The 19,769-nt window shown below is 36.5% G+C and overlaps 3 protein-coding genes across 7 annotated transcripts; 2 read left to right on the forward strand and 1 right to left on the reverse strand.

The window, feature by feature from the left end:
* Positions 1-479: 479 nt before the first annotated feature.
* On the reverse strand, positions 480-4,968 carry ppa1b (inorganic pyrophosphatase 1b). The gene is made up of 11 exons (XM_032553902.1): positions 4,806-4,968; positions 4,015-4,079; positions 3,621-3,674; positions 2,402-2,521; positions 2,217-2,303; positions 1,994-2,120; positions 1,780-1,907; positions 1,281-1,366; positions 1,094-1,169; positions 965-1,004; positions 480-855 (listed from the first exon to the last, which is right to left on the reverse strand). Exons 1-11 carry the CDS (start codon positions 4,864-4,866, stop codon positions 824-826), a joined length of 876 nt encoding a protein of 291 aa, XP_032409793.1. The 5' UTR covers positions 4,867-4,968; the 3' UTR covers positions 480-823.
* A 2,323-nt stretch (positions 4,969-7,291) lies between these two features.
* eif4ebp2 (eukaryotic translation initiation factor 4E binding protein 2) lies at positions 7,292-12,828 on the forward strand. The gene is made up of 3 exons (XM_032553906.1): positions 7,292-7,616; positions 9,708-9,887; positions 10,950-12,828. The coding sequence occupies exons 1-3, from the start codon at positions 7,484-7,486 to the stop codon at positions 10,979-10,981; spliced, it is 345 nt and encodes a 114-aa protein (XP_032409797.1). The 5' UTR covers positions 7,292-7,483; the 3' UTR covers positions 10,982-12,828.
* Positions 12,829-13,755: 927 nt separating this feature from the next.
* Positions 13,756-17,855, forward strand: rps24 (ribosomal protein S24). Of its 5 annotated transcripts, XM_032553975.1 has the most exons (7): positions 13,757-13,862; positions 14,675-14,740; positions 14,826-15,035; positions 16,278-16,391; positions 16,616-16,618; positions 17,254-17,276; positions 17,773-17,855. In XM_032553975.1, the coding sequence occupies exons 1-6, from the start codon at positions 13,860-13,862 to the stop codon at positions 17,257-17,259; spliced, it is 402 nt and encodes a 133-aa protein (XP_032409866.1). In that variant the 5' UTR covers positions 13,757-13,859; the 3' UTR covers positions 17,260-17,276; positions 17,773-17,855. The 5 variants fall into 5 exon arrangements, with proteins under 5 accessions (XP_032409864.1, XP_032409866.1, XP_032409865.1 ...); XM_032553974.1 differs by lacking the exon at positions 16,616-16,618 and having other exon boundaries at positions 17,248-17,276; XM_032553976.1 differs by lacking the exon at positions 16,616-16,618.
* The last annotated feature ends 1,914 nt before the right edge of the window (positions 17,856-19,769 follow it).

Below are 19,769 nucleotides of genomic sequence, written 5' to 3' on the forward strand. Positions count from 1 at the left end.
TTTGAGCCTTTATTTCTGTTGTGACTTTCTGCTTACAGCCAGTGAAAATATGACTTAAGATAAGAATATAAGGACAATAAGGCACATTTAAAAAGAGCCACGTGGGGTTAATAGAAAGTATGTCATTTTCTCTATTACAATCAACTTTTGAAAACAGCTTAGAAGCATTTATGAAACTTCATTTTAACAACCTTTAAGAGATCCATATTTAGAAATATGGAATATTTAGTACTAAGTTCATAATCATTGCACAACAGTCAGCTGTTATTTGATTCTGAAAAATTATAATGATGTTCAAGCCAGAGGGGAATGGGAAATGTCTGGTATTAACTTTTTATGTCTGTCAATAGTGTTACACACAAAAAACTCTTCTCCAAATACTAATCTACACAAGTAAAATATATGAGCGGCAATGGACATTTGGTGGCAGGACTGCAAATGAGTATTTTAGAAATTTATAAAAGCAAATCTTTTTCCACTTTAGTGTTATTACTCATTTATTAACACATACTCAATACATTAAGCAGAGAAGCTTTATTAAAGCAGGTCAGCATCATACACGGTTTTATGAGGCACATTGCCAGTACATTATCAGACAGCGCATCTCCACAGAGATCTTTGTTTAAATTAGGAAAAAAAGTTGTTTTTCACGACATGATGAAATCTTTGAGTCGGTATCTAACCACTAGCACTCCATCTACAGGAAGACAGAGGTCCTACACCCAACTTCCCAGCATTCCCACTGGAGTCAAATTTAAATTCATCTTTTAGTAGAACCGACACAGATGATCATTTTTGTTTGTGAAACCATTCAGCTCCAGGATCACTTCCTCTCATAGTAGAACCATTTATCGACTGCAAGTGTAAAACAAAAAATTAAAAACCCAGGAAACATATCAATAATATTCAACGGGAATTTAAAACAATCTTTCAATTAGAGACAGGAGTAGTTACGAATCTCTACCTGATGGTGGGATAGGGTCTCCTTTTCCACAGGGACACGTCTGAAATCATAGTGAAATGATAAATTATGAGTCCCTGTGTTGAAACTTCTGCTGTGTTGCAAATTGGAAGGAGGAGAGAGAAATCTTACCTCACCAACAGCAGCTTTGGCCTCGTCTGCTGAGCAGCAGTACGGACTGTCGCCAGATGAGACGCACGTGTTTTTGCTGTTCGTGAGACAGTGTTAGAACACAGAGTTGACATTTTAATGAATGTGAATCTATCACATTCAGCTGCTTAAACTGAAACCAACACAGCAACGGAACTGCAGTGTTTACCAGTTTAGTTCACCAGCTTTAGTCTGCTGGCCAATGAGGGCTTTCCAGAAGTTGTGCGTGCTCTTGATCACTTCAATGGCAAAGTCCTAAAACAGAAAAGAGAAATCATTAATGTGGGAGCTAAGCATCCAGATAAACCTCAAGCGACCTTCATATTAAAATATTACACTACTAAATGATTGATTGGTATGATTGATGGATCAATAGATGCTACTTATAGGCAGTGAGTTAGGTGATACAGTCTGGAAATACAAATATGCTTCCATCTTCTTAATTTCTTTTTCCATCCTTATCTAAAACAGATAAATGTTTAAGATTCAAACTTTTTCAGGCTATGTAGGAACTCCTGAATGTTGCTAAAAACCTTTTTTTTTTTCCCAGCAGAACATGAAGATACCCAGAAGGAAAATGACAAACCCTGATTAACAACTTCTATTTAGTCAGAATACCTTATTTACAGCTGAAATAAAGATAAATGAGGTGTGTTGGCATGAGTAACCTTGTCCTTGAACTCCTCGTTGAAAGCAAAGCGGTTCTCTGGTTTCCCATCTGGCACTTTGTACCTCCTGAACCAGTCCACAGTGGCCTCCAGATAACCAGGTTTCAGGCGCTGGACGTCACTGATGTCTGAACATCAACAGTGATGGTATAGCAATCATGATTTAGCTGATTCAGCAGAGAAGTTGCATTAAAAAAAAGAGGAGAAAACCTACTGTTGAAGTCCTTGGCTTCGGGGTCCTCTACGTTGATTGCAATCACTTTCCAATCGGTTTCTCCCTCATCAATCATGGCCAAGATACCGAGCACCTTCACCTTGATGACCTCTCCTCGGGTGCACACCTTCATGAGGAAGTTTTCAGGTTGTCAATCATTTATAAAATGTCCCAGGAATATGCACAAACAATAAAAAAACAGACATTAAAGTGAAAGATGTACCCTGCTTCCAATTTCACAGACATCAATGGGATCGTTGTCACCGCAGCAGTCAGTGTCTCCGTCCTTGTGGGCAGGATCCTCCCATGTCTGAAACACCATAACGGAACTTATTACCACTTAATGTTTACTGTTACATAGTGATAATATCCAATGCACACAACAAAATACTAACAGAGCACACAGACCTGAGGGATTGCTCCGTAGTTCCATATGTAGCCTTTGTGAGGAAAAACATTAGCCACGTAGCGCAACTTCCCCTTCTTCACGTCCTGCTTTATTGGATTTAGGATGTCTTTTGTAGCAATCTGGAAAACAGAAAATCAGACATTTTAAAATTAGAGATGTAATTGTCTGTTAAAAATATGTCATTAATGTTGCTAACAATAAAAATAGGTAGGCATGATGTTGCAGCAGTTACTAATAATTACAGCCAGAATTTCAGGTTTAGCTTCAGTTACCAGATGACTCTGATGAGTATGGAGCCACTGCTGCCACTAACTTCATTTCGTTTTCTTTATCAACAGTCATGATCCAGCACTTAATCCTGTCCTCTAGAGCTACACGATAAACTGATTCACCACCGTTATCAGACTGTTAGTGTGTGCAATTTGAAAAAGCAAAGGACGTCTTAGATTCAATATTTGGATGTATATTATATTGTAAATGATTGGATGTATGCTCTTAGTGCCCGAGATGCTGAAGTTCAAGAATAATATTGCAGTGATTTTTCTCAGTTGCAGTGAGATTGCCTTACTGCAATCTCAATTCTTATCACATTGCAACAGGCGTCAGAGCGCTGAGCCTTGTTCTACTGCAAGTTTCTTTTTGTAAAAGATGAGTCCTCTCTACTGTCTCCACGTGACTCCTTAATAGAAGGGATTACTGCAAGGTAGATAACTCATCTTCATTAGATAACCAAATCAGACTTTACGTAATTGGGCATGAATCAGGCAGGACAGTGATTTCAGAGGTGGACCAGGTTGTTTAGTTAGGAGCCTAGAGATAACATTCCTTGCGACTTGGTGCTGTATAAATAAATTGCTTTGAATCATCAGAAACTTTTTGTACGCAAACAAAGCAGGAGAAAATTGATAGATATCAATAACTTATATCTGTGCAACACGTCAATAAATGCATTTACTTTCTGCAAATTTGTGTTTAGAGTGGTGAAAGAACTTTAACGTCTTAATAAAAACCTGATAAGGTGTTGATAAGAGCTCACTAAACTCTTACAGAAGATGTTTCTTGTGCACTTTAATCCCATGACAACTTTAGTTTTTTTTAATAACAATAAACATTTTCTTTATGCAAACTTTGGTGTTTGGTCTGTATTTCCGTGATACAGAAGAATCTACACCTGTTGTAGTTTGATAAACTACAGCATAAAAAAAGACAGCCTCTTACCTCCATCTTTGCATTTGTCCATCTGGGTACTTCAACAACCATGTGGAAGATGTTCTAAGAGAGGAAAGAAAACATTCACGTCATGCATTATGCATTAAAAATATAAGCTAAATTAACTGCTTTGTAATATTACAATTGTTCAACTGCAGCCATGAGATATATTGACATAGTCCAGGGAAAGCAAAGAGTAAAGGGTGCAGCTTTCTAAACAGACTATGACCTTGATATTTTGCAAAGTATTATCCAAAGCAGTTGTGCGCTGGGACAGATGAGCCACAGAAATGCATTTACTGCAGCAATATTGCTATAACCGAACCACTGTCTGGCCTTAAATTGTGCATAAAAGTGTAACTATACACATTTATTTGTCCAAAGGCTGAAATCGCTTCCTTACTTGGCTTTCGTCAGCATATATTGGTATGTCATGGAATGGGGAGATGTACTTTCCTTCCGCATTTTCTGTGAAGTAGTCAGATTGAACACTAATTAACACAGCAGGTAAGTTAACAAACAAATCTGAAACATTTTATGTCAGCAGGCAGGTGTTGCACACTAAGAAATTACACATAATGTCCCAAACTTTTACTTTCACTTCAACACCTCAGATTATTGTGTGGATTACTTAAAAAGCACCAACTGCTTACTATTTATTACTTTTTTTAAAACATATTTTATACCAGAAATTCTTTAGGTTTGGGCACAAAATTGGCATTTAACCATTCGTCTACCAGAAAACACAAAGAGCTGCTTGTCTCAAAGATTACATTTATCAATGCCCTTATTATATACAGGGAGAACGATGCCCCGCCCTTTTAGGTTTCTATGTGACGTGTTAAAACACCTTGCGAGGTTTCCAGAAATAAAGTTTCAATTTGCGGTGTTCTTATACAGAACAATGTCTGAGAAATATATATAAAACGTAAAGAAGCATCGCTAAATTGCATTAACTTTGTAAAAGCAAAAAAATTAAATGGATCTGAAAAGTGAAAATTGAATGACTCAAAAGTTGCCGTGCAGGAAATAAAAAATAGAATCCCCACATTTCTGTAGTTTCCCCTAAGCTAAATCCGAGAATAAATGAATTACTGACACGTGGGAGATTGCGGCTGGCCTGCGGTGTCAACAGAGTCCTTAAAGTGGCAAACAAAGATAAAACTCTGCTATTTTTACTCATTGTTTACTTACTAAAGAACAAGCGGTAGCTGAGAGAGTTCGCATTTCCCCTCTCTTCGACTGTGAAGCTCATGTTGAAGTGTGGCTTTCTGAAGTTGCCTGCTTACGGATGGAGGATGGCGGCGGAAGAACACGGTAGACCCCGGTTGGTAGCAACTGGAGCCATTGCGCATGCGTCCGCAGTTCTCGTGTATGCTGCCTTCAGGAGCTGCTGGGAATGTTTGATGATGACGATTATGAAAGTTTTGCTTCGAACATGTTGAAATAATTTTGACAAATAAACGCAACGCAGGAAATTTTTTATAATAATATTTATACTAAGAAGAAGAAGAAATAAATAGGCACATTTGTTTGAAGATCATTTTGGAGAGCCATACATGTATTTAATCTCATCCCATCTGTACAATCACGTCCCATTATGTATAGCATATAAGCGTATTCCTTTCACAAATATTACAGAATTTGCAGCAAATATTGGTTTGTAATATACAAGAAACACTACTTCACAGACCTAACCGATGTGTAATGAAGGTCTTCATTACTTGGCTGGAAAACACTTAAAATGTGTGTTGAATGCTAAAAGAAACAGGTACAAACAGATTGAAGTATTTTATTGATTATGTGTTTTTATGCAGTGTCATCTTATCTGGAACTGGTGGTGTCCTGTTAAAATAAAACAAACAAATGGACAATATAAGTATTGTGACTGTTTGTAAAGCACTGAAATGTTTGAAGGCTTTGTGCAGATGTGTCTTACCTCGGTCTCTTCCTCTGCAGGGTGTTCAGGCTAAAAGATTCCCCCGGGGGGGCCTGAGCAAGTCACAGTGAAGTCTCAAAAATATTGTACATTTTTAAATAAATTGTTCTAAATTTTATCACAGTTGACATGGTATGGAGAAAGTTTCAGATTTCTAGAAAGAGTTTCTAAATACACCAAACCAAACCATTCAGTTGTTCGAACATTAAATTTTCTATAAGGACATGTTTAATATTGCAAGCAGCGTTCATGTTTTTATTATTATTTTTGGTTTGTTTGTTTTGACAGATCATGTGTTTTTGCTAGTACTTGTCTAAAAATAGCAACACCACTCTATTTCAAGTTTAGGTTATTATACATCTTGTAAAATTTTATTTCTTAACAGACTTAAGTTTTCAATCTCAGTTCCTATGAAATTTTAACTAACAAGAATACTGTTAGTAAATTATATAATTCAGAATAATAGATTATGGAGTAAAATTTTACAAAAGTAAAACAAATAAATATAGTTTCTTTTTTCTTTTAATAACTACCAAAATTGTGGCCTAATAAAATATTTTCTGATTTTCTTTCTCTATCCAAATTGTATGTTTCATTATGTTTGGTTTCCAAAAAATATTTCTAAAAATAGAAGCAGGGCCTTCTAAGATTTAACTGGGGACATGTGTCATGTTAGTTTAATGAACACCTTCAGATTTAATAAAAAACTGACTCATATTTTTGCTCATAGGCCAGTCACATACGAAAGGTTTCCTGGGAATATGTGTCATCTTTATCAGAAAATGAATATCAGTCACTAGCTCTAGGGTTCTTATACTGTGGCACATGTACAACTTGTGGTACAAAGTCTCTGCCAAGCTAGAAACTGCAATAAATTCAACTGCACAGATCACAAAATTAAATTATTACTCTGATTTTTGGTACATTTGCTTTCAAGTTGTATGACTTAGGTCAAACATTTTGGGTATCCTTTCCTTCTTGGAATCTCTTGGAGAAATTCTGGTCCAGAACTGATATAACTCTATCAGAATCTATCAGAACTCTATTAGAATTGATCAATACATATTGATAAATTGTATGTATGTATGATATGTATAAGCAGAGGTGAACGTAGTACACGAAAATTGTATTCAAATAAGAGTAAATAAGTTAAACTGTACAAAAGCCTCAGCAGATAGAAAGAAACATTAGAATAACAAAAGGCTTGTGATCACACAAGATAAACTATAGGTTTGTGTCTCAAGCAATTTAAGAGAAACGTGTTTGTTCTTAATACAGTGAAGCTACTTGCAGAGGGTAGAGTACCCAGAAATTTGACTAAAATAGGAGGAATGATGCTTCATTATATTACTCAAGTAAAAGTAAAAAAGTATTGTAGCAGTCTTTTCTCCAAAAAAGATGATTGAATGATGAAATGCATCTAAGCAAATGTAGTTAGTCACTACCCATCTCTTTTTTGTAAGCCATAAGCTGCATTAAGATTTAATTTTAAAAAACCCTTTTGTAATTTACAAATCTGAACAATTCTATTTTACTTTTTGAACTGCAGCACTGAAACAAAAAGAAACTTCTGTTTAAGGTTTTATTTGGCAAGTTATCAGTGTTTCTAATGTTGCGAGTGATCTTTTTGTTGTTGACAAATGCCATGAACACAAATGCTTCTTTAATCACAACCAGACAATCGTTTCAGATTTTCATAAACAGATGGTGACGTAGCGCTCGCAACGTCATATCCCCCCTCAGCTCGTCGTGCTTCCTGCCTTGCTGAGGGAGGGGACGGTGCTGACGGCTGGTAGGACGAACGGAGAGCCAAGAAAGCTTTCGGGAAGCTGTAAAAAAGTGGGGAACGGCCCGGGTTTCCACCGTCCGTCGGGAGATAAGCACCACAGTTTTCTGTAGCTGCTGGATTTGTCACCGAACAGGCGCCGAAAAAATGTCGACCAGTCGTCAGCTTAGCGAGAGCAGGGCCATCCCGACCAGGACGGTGTTGATCAACGACACAACGCAGCTACCTCATGACTACTGTACCACCCCTGGAGGCACTTTATTTTCCACCACTCCTGGAGGTGAGAAGACCTGCTTTACTCTTGTCTGTTTTTGTCTTAACTTAACGGGTAATGTTTTCTATCTGCGTGGCCTAGCCTGCGTTGTCATCCTGATCAAAACAAAAACAAAGATTAGACCCACCCCTCTTGCCTCTAGCTGCTTCCTGATTGGCTTTTTTAACATCGTAGAGATTCTCATGGTTGCGTTACCTGACATTGGACTTGAACAGGTCTAAACTGGTAGCGTTGGGAATATAGACTGAACGTTTCATCACGATATTTTGTTGTACTGTTGTGATAACGATAAATGTGGCGATAAAAACGATAATTATTGCTTCTTTTTGATGTAACTGTATGACTGTGACTGGGTGTCATATAGCCTCACAAACACATATATTGCTCTTGAAATACTTTGGGACACCAGTCACATAAAGATGTGTGATTTGCATCACTAAACTACACACAGTAACTGCAGTAATCATATTTAATAATTGTTGATATTTATTGATGATTTCATTGAACAAAGTGACAAAAATAGTAAAACTAACAATTCTGACAATACAGACAGCTTTGTTTTTTGTTTTTTTTTAAATTACTTGGAATTTCTCATAACAATAATAAATCAATTCTTATCATGATAGGAAGCTTATCACGATAAATGATAAACGATATGATAAATGACCACCCCTAGTCTAACTATAGAATCTGACAAGTGATTCTGTTAAATTACTGGAATATAGACGGATCACATTGATGGAGCAGAGCCAGATGGAGGACTTATTACAAGGCTGATTGCAAAATTTGGGCTATGAACTTAGTGAAGATATTGCCACATACTGTATTGCTACATAACTGGTTTCTGATATGTCTTCACCTACTTCTGAGGGGTACAAAGATGGGAAAAAAATCTTTATATATGTACATTTTAAAAATACTCACTACATTCATGAGAGAAGTGGTTCTAAAGCTAAGTAGAGTTGTTGTGTACTATTATCCCTACAGCCTACATCAAACTAAACAATGCAGTGTTTTTTTCCCCTTTTTTACTTTTTTAAAAACTAAACACAGCTATAGTGCAATGGTTATAAATATCCGGAGTGTGTTTCTATTAATGTTTAAGAATAACTTGTTTTTTGTTGATGCTTATACAATTAAACACTTATACTAAGCACAATGCACTGGAACACTTCTTACCACATGATACAGAGGTTACCGCCATCGAAATGAGAAAACTATTAAAATATCTATGTTGGTATTTGTATTTGTAATTTCAGCTCTTACCTCTTCATTTTCAAGGGTGCTTCTGAAAAATCTTCTCTTGTGAGGACTAGAAAGGCCACCATTTCTTTCCACTTCATTTAGGAAGTGGTTAGTGGAGGGCAAGTTGTGACTTGTATGCTCACAAGTATTGTGCAGGTAGCACATTTTATTTTATACAAGGAAGCAAATTACTTTATGCGTTGTTGTTTCAAAAATACCACACTAATAATCTCCAAGCATATTGACTACTAGTTAAAATGTAAATTTACTTTGTAATTTCTGAACTCTATATAAGAACTTTACATTAATGCATATTGATTTATAAAGGTAAAGTATTACAGCTTTTTTTTGTCCTTGCAACAGCAATATATTCCTAACAGAGAAATACTACTCTGCATTTTTTTTTTTTTTTTTTACTTGTTGAGAAAGATAAGACTTATAAAAACTATAAACTACTAAAAATAAAAACGGTCAAAGTATAAAAAATATAACCAACAATTTGACAATGAAACAAGAGATCATTTTTTGTCAGCCTTGAACTTAGAGGACTTTCATGTATTCAAACTTAGACCCGATGTACCTTTTAGTTACAGCAGAACTTTGCATGAGACATCTGCAAAAATAAGCATGCTGACATCTACTTGAGGCATATTGTTCCTGTGAATATTTTTGTCGTTTGCGTTTGATCATCAAGTTTCTGCATCTACTGCTGAACACTACAGATGGCATAATTCAGTGCGTTTGAAGGCACATAAATGTGTGTAAACAAGTATTAGCTGTACCCACTCAGAGTATCCCTCAGGGTACTTGGAGGGAAGATGAGTAAAATAAACTTCTTGCGTCTCATTGCAGGAACCCGGATCATTTACGACCGCAAGTTTCTGCTGGACAGGCGGAATTCTCCCATCGCTCAGACTCCTCCTGCACATCTGCCTGTCATCCCTGGAGTGACCAGCCAACATATCCTGAGTGAGAACAAGAAGAACGAAGCCAACAACCACATCAACAACCATGATGGCAAACCCACTACAGGTCAGAGTTGCATAAAAAGATTGTGCTTGTTTTCAATGCTTGTTATTTATTTATGAAAGTGATGGAATCTAGGTAGAAAAGGAGAGCCAGAGTTCCACAAAACCACAACTTGCATTAGAACAGTGTTTACATGGACAGACCAAGGTCAGAAACCTGCAGCTTTTAAGTAACGTTCACGCCTTTGGACACATGACAATAGGAAAAAGAACTGGCAAGAATCGAAAATACTTCAGAAAACAAATGGCAACACCCTGTATGAGGTGGGAACAAGGATCCAAAAGACAATTGCAACCAATCAGACCAAGCCTCATGTAATAGATTATGTCCATATAGAAACCAGCTGAGCAGCATATCTGTTTTTGTCATGCAAGAACGGTAAGGCATTGTTCTGTCAAAGCTATGGTTGAACCGGTAAATTGTATATGCAATTATCACACAGAGAACAAAAGTATTAAAATACTTCATGGATCCTGCCTAACATGTCTTCTGTTATGGTGGCCAGACAGATACAATATCAACTCATCTGTCCAAAGAACATTGTTCCAGCTGTCTTGGTTTTTATCTATGTTCTCTCTGGAAAAAGTTTGCTCGTGCCATGTATTTTTATTTATGGTTTTTTTTTTTAGAGTTAAAACTTCCTCCTTCTATATTAACAGAGGCGAGAGGCTTCTGTAGATCCTGTAATTATATTTTAGAGTTAGTCTCTCAAAATCTCGTGGGAGAACATGTTATTGCCAGGAAGAACAAATTGGACCTTTTTGGGCCTCAAAAGTTACCAGTTCTCAAACCGGTCAGTTTGACCCAGAGCACGAGGGCCTCTACTAGAAAGCAGAAGATGAAGAGGGGTTTCATATTTCAGCCTCACAGAGAGTCAAAGGATCCATGTAAATCAACAGAAAGCTGAGTTGATGAATGAAGCGTTTCAGAAATGCTTCATGTGACATCTCTAAATGATCACTGCTTTTTTTTTTGTTTATAAATTGAATGCATTATTAAAAGTGTTCCTGTAGTTCTTTTTTTTTTTTTTTTAACAAATCGCTCTGGTTTTCCTTTATCTTTAAGGTGACGACGCCCAGTTTGAAATGGACATCTAACCGCCTGGAGCCACACCAGCATAAGAAAATAACCTGGCACTGTGTGTGTCAGTGGCTTGGCTTGTAGAAACCAATGTTTTGAGCCCTCATGGCAGCCATCTTTGTTAGCTCTTTGTCTCACTGCTGGATGTAATGTTTGTAAACCCCAGGGCGATTTGGTATACCTTACATGCACATACAGAGCGGCAACGTTCGAAAACTAGGGTTATCTTTGTAACAATGGATCGCAGTCGAATTTCAAACATTTTCATTAAAAGGGACCCGAATATTTTGCACCCAAAAATTAATTAGTTTTAGTGCTCATTTTACAGCTTTCTGTGAGACCAAACTGGAAAAAAAAACTAATTTGAGCAAGAATTGGTACTTTTTTTTTTTTAATTTGGAATCATTTTAAAAAAGTTTGATATTTTTCCGACTTTGATTTTAAAGACTTCTGGGGTTTTTTGGGTTTTTTTTAAACTACTCCAATAACTCCAGGATCCATAACCACTTGGACCGCTTTGATTCCAGTAACGGTACCTGAAGAAATGCTGTATTATTCTTGTTTTTCTATTAGGAAAGGACCTAACACCATTCCAAGATTTTAGTCCCAAATTTCCCAACATTTTGCTGCAATATTTCATTTGTAAGCCTCCAGGAAGAAATGCTTAAAAACAAATTTAGGGGAAAATTAAACAGATATAAATCATCAGATAATTGAATATCAAATGAAGCATAGACATAAGTAGCTTAAAATATTTCTTGGAATTTAATTTCAGCAAAGTACAATAATATCAAGTAACTTAAGTCGACAAAGATAAACACCGCCCTTTTCTCAGATTTGTTATAATAGCTAATAAGCTTAAGGAGGAGGCGGTATATGGATGAACATGACCGGTGTTTTTAAATATCCAGACGTCAGAGTGGTTAATATCCCTATGTACTTGGGATACAACAAAATCCATTTTAAAACTTGAATAAATGTAAATGTTTTTTAAACATTTATTATTATATTTGAATACAATTTTAGTATTAAGGCTTTGCCGGGGCATTCACTCTGTCCAAGCCTTTTACATTTCATGTCAATGAAGCGGATAACCGTGTGTGCATTGGGCTTGATAGATGCTCTCCATAAACTGATCTGACATTAATATTCTTATTTCCATGCATCTTGCCTGCCCATGCCTTATTTAACATGAAATGCAGTGACTAGTTTCCTTGCCATCTATTTGTATTTTCTGACAGATGTTTATTTTTTCACAGTAGCGTTAAAACAAGTTATATTTTGCTTGGTCAGTGGGCAAAAGGTATTTTATTTTCTTGACGATTTTCTGACTCGGATTGGTATAAGGTTTGGAAGCGTGAGTGTGCATGTGAGGCTGATGTTTTACATGACAACAAGGTAAAAGTGCCACTCACTCATTTTAATCCAATGTTTAGTTTATTTGTTTTATTCCAAAGCTCTCTCTGCTATTTGGCAAACAAGTAATCATGTTTTTCATTCAATTTTCTTTCTCTGTTTGACAGGAGCCACTGACTGATGTTTGTCAAATATTATTTTTAATTTCTTTTAGCTTTGTAATGACATTTGGCAAAGTCTGGTGAAAATTTCATCCACAGGTTGCTTAAAATTATGTTTGCATCGCACGTTTTATCCGACAAGTCTTTATATTAAGGTATCGTAATCCAGGTGGCAGATTCATTTCCAATCCATTTGATTTGATGAGGGTTAGACAATATGCTTCGAAAGAGATTGGACACAAACTTACTGTAACCTTCTGTTCAGATTTAAAATAACTTTTATTTCAAATGAAACTCCAATGCCAGTGGACACTGTTGCTGCAAGATCAATAAAATTCTGTAACAGATTTTGTATCCTTGTCTTTTTTTGATTTTATTCAACTTAATGCAAAGGTGGCAGATTTTGCAACATTGACCATGATTATCTATCATGAATACAGTTTATTACCATCAGGTGGAAAAATGTAGGGTTTAAAAGGGGTAAGCTGATAAATGCTGTTGTGCACCTCTCAATCGTGAAACTGAAGACTACCCAGAGTGATTCTATCTGCTGCTAATTTTACAATATAATTTCTTTAGTTTGGCTCTGTTTGTGTAACTGTAATGGACAGCGCTGTGATGCAGAACAAATTTTAGCTTTCATCTTACAATAAAGAAGTATATCACATTTCAGTGTGGATGGCCTTAGTTACTACATTCCTTTGACTTTGGTATGACCAGCCTCCTGTCTCATTTCTTCCTACTGATGTTTTTGACATTCATTTATTATTCATCATATTGTGAATTGAATTTTTGATTTGCACCTTAGACCCGATGTCTAAGGTGCAAATATATTTGCATATTTTATATATATATGTATTAAAATATATGCAAATATATTTGGTTAAATATATTTGCAGGCTCTAATAACTGACATAAGAGGCTTTATTAAATGAATAATTAAAATGAAACTAAAGGTTTATACTCAATATTTTAATCAAGCTGAAGTGGATTCAAACAACTACAATGAGAATAATCTAGCTTACCCAAGGTAACCTAATAAATTAGTCTTTTAAAAAACTTTAAAATAACGCAGATCTTTGTTTTAAGCTTACTTGAAATTTTAGAATAATGGGTGTTATAAACAATATACAATTTATCTTCCCATTTAACTTATTTGCCCACTAGGTAAGGTCATGGAGAAATCACGGACAATTCAACGTAGTACGAAAGTGCTTAACGAATATTTAAGCTTGGTGTGTACAGTAAATATGTTTATAATGCGTGTTTTACATCAGGCACTACCACTACACGCCCTCCTCATTTTGTGCAGGCAATAATCCGGGCTGCCGCTGGTCCTTCTTCCTCTTTTACGTCCCTGAGCGAGGCCGGCGTCAAAATGGTGAGTGTCGGGGAAAAAATACATCTAAAATCCGTTCAATATCGAGGCCATCCGTACACCAACACACTCGTACCACATATTAACTGATACGTTGTTTTTCCTTTTTTTGATCCTGGCAATATTAATCAACAATAAGAAATTTTGAGTAAGTTATACAGTACATTTCACAATTTAGCCTAACTGATACCTGTCCGCCAAATACCCACGCCCGTCTTCCCTGCTTTAAATGAGTTTCAATCGTTTACATTTCTTTGTTCGCATTTATGATTAGAAATAGTCAACTTACGTTTTCGTAATTTGTGCCGTTTTTAACTGGTAAAATACAAATGTTAGCCTAATGTCGCTAACGTTAGCATGCACTCCCTAAATATGCTAATAACGCGGCCCATGTGTGAGAAGACAGTAAAATGCTCACAGCTGCCACAACCGGGTACTAGAAACATAGAAAGAAAGCAAATTTAGGTTAAAACATCTTTTTCACCTTTTATTCTTAGCTTAGAAACGGAGATAATCAGACATAAATGTCTTTTTGTGAGTATTCAACTAAATGCCTGGAGGAGTTACATGCTTAGCTATACATGTCCCATAGAAATATGAACAGTTTCAGTTGGCTTGCTTGAAATTGCAGTCTGTTTACCTGACAGGTGAGGTAGGTTTTCACATGCATATAACATCTTACCAGTAGAGGTACTTGAGTTATTACAAACACTTTCCTCAGAAACGTGCATCAAAATATGTGATCTGTCTCTCAACAGTAAACCTGTCAGCTAACACCTACAGCTTGTGTAATTAATCTTTTTCCTCATTTACAGAACGACACAGTAACAGTCAGGACCCGCAAGTTTATGACGAACCGATTGCTTCAGAGGAAGCAGATGGTAAGTTTTCTCATGTCCTGCCACTATCTTTGTAGTTCGTCTCATCAAGCAAAGATGTTTACAAAGTGCTTTAATGTCTTCATAGGTTGTTGATGTCCTCCATCCTGGCAAGGCCACAGTCCCAAAGACTGAAATCAGGGAGAAGCTTGCCAAGATGTACAAGACCACCCCCGATGTTGTATTTGTCTTTGGCTTCAGGACTCAGTTCGGCGGTGGCAAGACAACAGGCTTTGCTATGGTCTACGACTCTTTAGACTATGCCAAGAAGAATGAGCCCAAACACAGACTTGCCAGGGTGAGTGTGGAACTTTTTTTTTTCTGTACCATTGAGGAAACTGAAAAATAAAACTACTTTTTGGTGTTCGTCTTGCCCAACTTTTAATATATAGGTTATTGATGCTCCCCTGTTTATTGTTCAGCAGAATAATAATGCAATTCTGTGCATGCATGCAGTTTCATAGAAAGTTGTTTGCAGGTAGCAATAAAATGACCTTCTGGTGGGTCTCCTTCATGCTGTCTATGCTGGAAGGAGTACTTTTTTTTTTAAAACACATCATTAGCATGTTTATTTACTGTAAGAATAACTGTATCAGAATTGATACATTTATCAATGTATCAATTATCAGCATTCAGCATCTAAATGTATCAGAATTGATACGTTTATTCTTACAGTTGTACTTTAGTAACTAATCAAGCTATGTGGTGTATTGTTTGTTGTGAGCACATTTTGCAGACCTTCAACTTGGATTTTGGTATTTTGGTGATGCACTGCTGTTTCATAGTCCTATGTGCCTCTCCTATTATTGTATCCTGCAGTCAGTACTGCACTGAAGCAGTTTGAATCTTGTCCCAAAAGCCATTCTGGTTTTTATACTTCTGATCCATCTCCGGTTTGATCTGTAAGAACACAAGACCATTGTGGAGTCAGTGAGATGTGATTTAAAGCAAAAAGCAGCTCAGTCTGAGCAGAGAGGGGCCTGTTGATGGCGAAACCTTCAACAGACAATCATGTACTTATCAGTATGAATATATTTTTACAAGATTCTGAAATTATGATGATTTAGATTTTCGTCACCATAAATAGTCGTTAGTATTGGTCACATATTCAATTTCTTTCATTTCTATGTTTTAAAGTCACCAACCTGTATATTTTTTAGTGTTTAGATCGTGCTAAATGTTCCTATTTATGGAAATATCACAGCTGCTTCTCATGTTCGCCTTTGCCCATTTCATACATTTTCAGGCTTTTGATCATTTAGTTTTCAATCGTATATCAAATCATTGTCGCTAGGGAGACGTTTCATTAATTGGCTTGCATTGATAAGCAGTGATTTAAAGTAATTATATATTAGAGATCGGTAGTTGGTGATTAATAAAACGGCAAATCTTTGGGTGTAATTTGTCCAAGGGCCTGCCGTGTTAAAGTAGATTCTTATTGACCTCTCATGATTTACTTGTCTGCACTTTGACAGCTGCCTGTCTGCATGCTGATAATAAAGAGCTGCAATAGTAATAATGTTTTGTTTTTTCCCCTTAGCATGGTCTGTATGAGAAAAAGAAGACCTCAAGGAAACAGCGCAAGGAACGCAAGAACAGAATGAAGAAAGTACGAGGCATCAAGAAGGCCAGTGTTGGAGCTGCTGGCAAAAAGGTACAGTGATAGTGAAGCACATTTATGAAATCAAAATGATTATGCCGGTGAAAGTTTGTCAGAAGGACATTTTTACAAACACAACTTGTAATCTTCTACGGCATTTCCTTGCACACCCTATTCTTTTTCCAACATCATTATTCTTGTGTTTTTCTCCTGCTTTTCCCCATTTTAATTTATTCCTCATCTTTCCAACTTTGTCTCATTGTCTTCGGAAACTGTAGAAGGTAAATGTAGTCCATAAGAGGATTAACTGCATTGTGTTGATCATCCTGGAATCCTAGACGGCAGCTAACTCCTGCCTCTGTACCCTGGCCTAACAGAGAAGCCATAACACTTTTCCTATTTGGATGTATTTTCTGCATCCAATGTTAAATGATCTAGGCCTTGGATTATTACTGAGCTGTCTGCCCCCTCCTCCTAGTACTAATCAGTAAAACTAATGTGGTAGAAGTTTATTTTTTGGAAAAGTGATGGTGGTAAAAGGAGATTCTCACTAGTTGACTTGTTTTTTACAGTATTACTAACCAGTTGCAGCCCCTGGTGTAGTTTTTGTAGTGTACATTCCCACCCCTCACCCTTGTAGCACCAGTCTGTGATCCAAGTGTTTTAACTCTAAACTCTGGATTTACAAAGCTTGCTTGGCTTTAGAGTATTGTCCATTGTGGTGCGCTGTTGTAGCTGCTTAAGTAGCAGTAAGAAGCATATTCTAATATATTGTGTATATTGGCTTAGCTCTTGGATATGATGCAGGTCCATTCAGAAATCTTTTCTGTTCCATGTTTGAACTTCTTAACATGTCAATTTTATTTTTGTTCCACTTTTTGTTCTTCACTTTGCTTCCCATGGATTTCTTTTGCAGAAATGAAGTTTTCAGTTTTGCAGGTATCAAAGCAGAAAAGCATGGTGTGCCATTGTGTTGCACATCCTAAACTAATAGCCATGAGCTGTTCCATGCATGTCACTACTTTTCCCAGTAGCTTTCCTTCAGTGATTCTTCTTCTGTGTTTTAGACTTTCTCTGATGTAATGGGATTATCTACTAGTCTTTCCTCTGTTTTCACTTAAAACTAAACACAAGTGCTTTTATTAGACCATAAAGTTGACTGAACCTAAGATTAAGAGCTGCATGTTGGTAGAAGGTTTTGTGGTGTGTGTTTGTGGGGCTGGGGCGTTTGAATCTAAAGATTGCTTGTGTGTGAAACATTTACTCTGAAATTTAAGGTCTAAAACCTGTGAAGAACGGTATTGTTTAATAATATAATTATTTTTATTTTTGCTGTTTGTTACTCTAAACTCAGAATAATGAAAGTAGAAACCATGCTCTCATTCTTAGCAGTTCAGTTTTCTGTGACGCTAATGCTGCTGCTTTCTCCCTGCAGTGAGCCCAGACGGCCAGCGGGTGTCTTCGTGCTCAAGATGGTCTTGTATATTGTCATCAAATAAAGTTTTGGGAAAAAAGACACCCTGTGACTGTTCATTTATGTTGCCTCTTCACAGTTATGTGATTAAGTTCAATGCACATCATGTTTTTTATTTTTTTAATGTAAAATAACAAAAAAAGTTACACCTGTTTCATGTTCAAAACTGGTTGTTCTGTGGTATAACTATATTACATTTCTTGAAATTCAGGAATAGCATTGTTGTAAAAACTTGTGTATATCACTTTAAGAAACTAAATTTATAAAATTTTTCTGACTTTCAAACCATTCCCGAACATGACAATTTCCCATTTCGGACGTCATAAAATATCCGTTCTTTAGGACAAACTGACTGCAGCCGAGCCTCATAACAGAGGGATGTGCGCTCAGGGTACAAAAGGTCACAGAGTGCTGGGAAAAGAAAGTAAAGAAGCTTTTATTATGACTGACTCCACAACTTCAAACCAGAATATTGCTGTTGGACAATTTCCTATCTGCAGCCACAGTGGAGTGGCACAAGCAGAACATTTTTCAAGTCATTTTGGTTCTTTTTCTGGCACCTGATTGAAAGCTCTTTAAACTAAAAACTGTAGAATTATCAGAAAATATTAAGTTTTTATTACAGTGACTTATAAAAAAACATTGGCTGCAAACTAACGAGAAAATTGCAGTACATAAAAAGAAAAGTACTGACCAGTGAACTGAAATTTGATGTGCCTCAGTGTTTCTTTGTTTAAGCCACTGTTTGACCTAGAAGTTAAAACATGAATGTTTTTATTTAAGATGGCACACTGTTCCAAATCTGGAATAATTCAAGATGACACAGTCCAAAATTAATTTGCCGAGTTAAAGTCACCATTGACAACTTTTCAAATCATTTTACTAAATTACCTCAGAAGACTGTAAACATGTTTAAAAATATGTTTTTCAAAAGACAGCCGTACAAAACTATTTGATATTACTTTTTCTGCATTTTTACAATGACACTACTCCATTTGCTTCTGATCTAAAACTTTCAGCGCTCGAATATACAAGGACATCACAGGCTTATTTTGGTGGTTGTAATATCAGAAACAACCACATGAGGGCTCCCTACACTGAAAGCTTTGAATTAACTCAGACTTTGGACAGGAAAAATTCAGTATATGGCCGAACAAATCAAGTAATTCACTTAAATGTTCTGAAGCTTGTGCTGAATATTAAGCGACAGCCAGGTCAGAGAGAGTCTAGACTTGATTTTTTTTTTTTTAGTTTATGAATTAACAACATGGGAAGCACAATACATATCCCTTTGCGCAAAGTGACCTTTCAAATAATTTGCATCGAAATAACCTGAGACTAAATAGAGTGATTGAAATGCCAGGAAATTGTTTGTCCTAGGGGCAGCCCCTACTCCACATCTGTCTCTGTGTGACGCCCATTCTCTGTTTCCAGAGCGAGTGCGCTGTTTGGAGAGCTTAAGTATATGGATTAGAAACAAATCTTCATATTCAACAAGAAATAATATTTTTTTGAAGTGTACAATCCTCTATTTTTGATATTTTAACACTATCTTTTACCTTGTATTGTGACATATTTCCATATCTTTTAATGGCTTTGAATGTTTCAATGTAGGCCAGACATCTCTCCTCTTTGCTTACATCACCAGGACGAAAAGGGAAACAGTTGCTTAAAGGCACGTCCATTGACACATTTTGAGTTGGGGGTGGAGGGTGCGGAGTGTCTTTCCCAGTTTGGAGGTCTATATATAGACTCCCAGCATCCCCTGTGGATATTATTCTATTAGAGGCAATAGGCAAAGATTAAACACTGAAGGTTAATCAGAATAGTTACTGTGATTGTCCTATAAACTACACCAACATTATTCAGACCCATTGAACTTCTTCCCATTTAGTCAGTATGTCTAAATTGGATTGGGCTCTATTTTAGGGCTTTAGGGTCATCCTGCTGGAAACTGT

The sequence above is a fragment of the Xiphophorus hellerii genome, chromosome 22 (genome assembly GCF_003331165.1).
Source record: "Xiphophorus hellerii strain 12219 chromosome 22, Xiphophorus_hellerii-4.1, whole genome shotgun sequence".
In the NCBI taxonomy this organism is placed as follows: Eukaryota; Metazoa; Chordata; class Actinopteri; order Cyprinodontiformes; family Poeciliidae; genus Xiphophorus; species Xiphophorus hellerii.

Coding starts and splice junctions, on each gene's coding strand:
- ppa1b (XM_032553902.1), bottom strand. CDS start 4,866: ATGAGCTTCACAGTCGAAGAGAGGGGAAATGCGAACTCTCTCAGCTAC. Junction 3,675..4,014: donor TATATGCTGACGAAAGCCAA/GTAAGGAAGCGA, acceptor TTCCTCTCTTAG/AACATCTTCCACATGGTTGT. Junction 1,005..1,093: donor CCAAAGCTGCTGTTGGTGAG/GTAAGATTTCTC, acceptor CTATGATTTCAG/ACGTGTCCCTGTGGAAAAGG.
- eif4ebp2 (XM_032553906.1), top strand. CDS start 7,484: ATGTCGACCAGTCGTCAGCTTAGCGAGAGCAGGGCCATCCCGACCAGG. Junction 7,617..9,707: donor ATTTTCCACCACTCCTGGAG/GTGAGAAGACCT, acceptor GTCTCATTGCAG/GAACCCGGATCATTTACGAC. Junction 9,888..10,949: donor TGATGGCAAACCCACTACAG/GTCAGAGTTGCA, acceptor TTTATCTTTAAG/GTGACGACGCCCAGTTTGAA.
- rps24 (XM_032553973.1), top strand. Junction 15,036..16,277: donor CCAAACACAGACTTGCCAGG/GTGAGTGTGGAA, acceptor TTTTCCCCTTAG/CATGGTCTGTATGAGAAAAA. Junction 16,392..16,615: donor TTGGAGCTGCTGGCAAAAAG/GTACAGTGATAG, acceptor CGGAAACTGTAG/AAGGTAAATGTAGTCCATAA.